Here is a 3753-nt window from a genome sequence, read left to right on the forward strand (position 1 = left end):
TCTTCTGAATCCTTGAATGGGGACAGAAGTGTAGCAGTGTTCTAGGGCCCTGTAGAGACCCACAGAGTCTACATTATAGCATCTGTCCCACAGCTCTCCCTCTCTGTGGAATGTCATCCTTTTCTCACCATTCTGGAGGACCAGGACCCTTATTCAAAAAAAGCATTGGATCTAGGATCAGGTCCCCCCAGCCCCCCCACCCCCGTTCTCATAATTATATTAATTATGATCTAAAAGGCAAAACTGATCCTAGATCAGGACTCTGTGAATATGGACAGAGGTTTCAGAGAACATGAATCCTAGCATCCCAGTATTCTTAGGAAAGGTGAGAAGGGTCCAGCGAGTATTGTTTTGTTGTGGAACAATTGAAGTGAAGAGGGACTGTGTGGAGCTGTGGACATCTAGACCCAGTCTATATACTCTAACCTCCATGGAGAGTAGAGATGAACACTACCTTGTCCTGGTCCTCTAGCTCGTATTCCAACTCACCCTTCAGATGGAGAGAAAGTCATTAAAACAGTAAGACATGCATGCTATTAGATATTTAGTTTATATAAATACACTGGATATCTTACTCTCTAAGAACAATAAAAACGGCGTTAAAAACACCAAAGAATGTAAAAACTATCTAGAAACTGCAATTTATTCTTAAAACATAAAGGATGATATTCATGTGCAATCAGCCATTTAAAATATCCAAAGATATATATATATATATATATATATATTTTTTTTAATGGATTTTAGATGCACACTGTAGCAGAATCATATACAGAACCTATTAGTCAAATAGTGTGTAACTGAACAGATATGGGAATGAGAGAGAGTTGGTTTCTCTGTTAGAACACACACGCTCACCATCAATTCCCAGTCAGCATCATTGATAAGCACTAGGATTCCAGGCCTCCTGTTACAATAGGACAAAGGGGTCACAAATGTTGATTATAAAATATACAGAGAGAGCCTGATCAAATAAACACACCTCACACTTCAACAATACTATTATATCTAACAGTGTGTAATGGAAATGTATATAAAAAAAAATGACATCACAATTTGTATACAGTACCACAAACAAATAAGATAATGTAGCCTCAAAGTCTTTGTGGTAAATAAAGGCAGGTCGGGGCGGCAGGTAGCTTAGTGGTTAAGAGCGTTGTGCCAGTAACCGAAAGGTCGCTGGTTCTAATCCCCGAGCCGACTAGGTGAAAAATCTGTCAATGTGCCCTTGAGCAAGGCACTTAACCCGATTTGCTTCTGTAAGTCGCTCTGGATAAGAGCGTATGCTAAATGACTAAAATGTGTGTGTGGTCATGTCTTATTGTGGGGGATTTAGGGTCACCGATGGTGTACAGAACAACGATGGTATCTGAAGAGAGGGACGTGCTTCACAACCCCAGGTTGTTTCTCTCTTGCTGTATGAAGTCGCCTCCATCAGTGCTCTGACGTCACAGAGTCAGAGGGGTATAAGCGATGATCTGATAGGCTGCTTTTCCCTCAAACGCACTTCCCCCTTCCCATACTGCCCAACATAACATAACCACTCCTGACATAGCCTGTACACCTCAAAACAAACTGCACTTAGAATGATACAGATGTTAAAAACATGTGTTTTAAAATGCAAAGAGACCCAGTTTGGAATACAATGTGTGATGATCTGTAACGATTAAGAGTACATACACACACTCTCTCTCTCTATAGTGGACCTAATCTATGGCGTCTATAGAAAAACTCCTACTTTCGCTCCTCTCACATATCCTCCCATCATTAGCCAGGTACTCCTATAAATAGACTCCTATAAAAGTCTGAGCCTTACCAATCAGACGTTAGCCTAGGATGGGTGAGGAGGACAGAGCCTCCACAAACCACAGCCCCCATCTGTCCAATAGCCATCACTAAAAGAGATGGATAATATGTCCTTTTGGCCACGTCAGTATGAAAATGTATGCAGTCACTGTAAGTCGCTCTGGAAAAGAGCGTCTACTAAATGACTAAAATATAAATAATCTAAACAGTTGTCTACATCTATTCCTTTTGTAACTGCATGATTCACCCCAAAAACTGTTGATCACATGACAGCGTGTGTGTTTGCTCACACAGTGTCTCCCTGGACAAAGAGCTTGGGCCGTTCCTTCGGCATGTTCCCTCTGATCCACACCAGCAGCTGTTTCATGTCCCCTACACACACCCACCCACGCACACACACACACACACAGAGACAGGGGTCAGAGTTCAAGGTGCATGGTTCCAGCCCCCTGTCCCAGACGGCTGGTCGATGTGACGCGACAGAGGGACCAGGGATCACCAGAGATCACGGAGGGTGTGTGTGTGATGGCGAGGGGGAAGGGGCGACAGACGTCTGGAAGCCACCCAGCCAATCACCTTCCTTCACCTCTGGGACATTAGGTTTTATATCTCTTAGTAAACAAAGAGGTTAAAATATGAAGGAGCTTTTAAATGTCTAATATCCTGGCATATATCCTCCACTTCCTGAGTGGCGTGGTCATGGTGTGTGTGCATGCAGTTTTAAACCCTTTATAAACCTAAAGGGCCGGTTTCCCAGATTCAGATTAAGTCTATTCCTGGATTAATAAATATTTTCAGTTGATTGAAAATGTTCTCTCTTTATTGAAATAGTAGAGAAATAATAGCTTAATCTGTGTCCAGGAAACTGGTCCTAAGGATTTTAAAGTGGCAATTAGGAATTGATTGTGATGGAATATGCAATGCACAGAATAAGGAATTCACATTATCGTGTCCGTATTTCACAATAAAACACATTCATATCTATTTTAAGAACTTAATCCTCAGTGATGTTAAAACATTTTCTATGAGTCTGACGTCTGGAACAATTGGCTGTTGTTTGCATTAACAATGGTTTGAGCTACTCCAACCGTCAGGCTACAGAGAGCAACACACACAAACAGACGACATGACACACACACTACAGGCCAATTATAATGTCCTTTCCCCATCTTACCATACGCTATACTGTAACCCAAGCATTCATTACTGTCCATCAATGTGTATGTGAATGGAAATGTGTGTGTGTGTGTGTGTGTGTTTCCTCATGAAAACGGTATGTGTGTGTTCTTATAAGATCATGGCCGTCTACAGATGTACAGGAGCACAAGGCCTCGCGATGGTACACGAGAGCAGGACCGGGACTGCATTTACCCATATCACACCGTACACACACAACTCCCCTCCCCATCCCTAACACAGCATCATCAGCCTCTCTCACCAGATCCAACCATTTCACTCAGTACTGATATGGAGGGAGGGAAAGAAGTGAAAGGATATAAAATAGGAAAGTCTACGTTGCAGCGGAAATAATATCTAAGGTATGGAGGTTGGTAGACTGTGAGGAGGCCGTGCGAGGATCAACACTCACTAAGGCAAAGATTCATTTACGCATCACCATGTCCACTGATGTGCCATTCAAACCCATTACCTCTGAACGGGGAAGGTCCACAGACAGACAGCACTGAACCATCAGAGAGAGAGAGAGAGAGATACAGCACTGATGGAGAGAGAGACAGCACTGAACCCTCAGAGAGAGACAGAGAGACAGCACTGACCCATCAGAGAGAGAGAGAGAGAGAGAGAGAGAGAGAGAGAGAGCACTGATGGAGAGAGAGAGAGAGCGAGAGCGAGAGAGAGAGACAGCACTGAACCACCAGAGAGAGAGAGAGAGAGATACAGCACTGATGGAGAGAGAGACAGCACTGAACCCTCAGAGAGAGACAGAGA

General features: G+C 43.2%; 1 protein-coding gene across 1 annotated transcript; it reads right to left on the reverse strand.

Moving 5' to 3' along the window:
- Positions 1-421: 421 nt before the first annotated feature.
- LOC121574304 (ubiquitin-related modifier 1-like) lies at positions 422-2173 on the reverse strand. The gene is made up of 3 exons (XM_041886917.1): positions 2097-2173; positions 859-907; positions 422-490 (listed from the first exon to the last, which is right to left on the reverse strand). Exons 1-3 carry the CDS (start codon positions 2171-2173, stop codon positions 422-424), a joined length of 195 nt encoding a protein of 64 aa, XP_041742851.1.
- Positions 2174-3753: the final 1580 nt, after the last annotated feature.

This window comes from Coregonus clupeaformis, chromosome 9 (genome assembly GCF_020615455.1).
Source record: "Coregonus clupeaformis isolate EN_2021a chromosome 9, ASM2061545v1, whole genome shotgun sequence".
Taxonomy (NCBI): domain Eukaryota; kingdom Metazoa; phylum Chordata; class Actinopteri; order Salmoniformes; family Salmonidae; genus Coregonus; species Coregonus clupeaformis.

What these genes read in the sequence shown, in the direction of transcription:
- LOC121574304 (XM_041886917.1), bottom strand. Translation starts at nt 2,173, where the DNA reads ATGAAACAGCTGCTGGTGTGGATCAGAGGGAACATGCCGAAGGAACGG. An exon ending in TTTGTCCAGGGAGACACTGT is followed by an intron (nt 908 to 2,096) that starts GTGAGCAAACAC and finishes CTATTGTAACAG; the next exon opens with GAGGCCTGGAATCCTAGTGC. An exon ending in ATGCTGACTGGGAATTGATG is followed by an intron (nt 491 to 858) that starts GTGAGCGTGTGT and finishes CTCCATCTGAAG; the next exon opens with GGTGAGTTGGAATACGAGCT.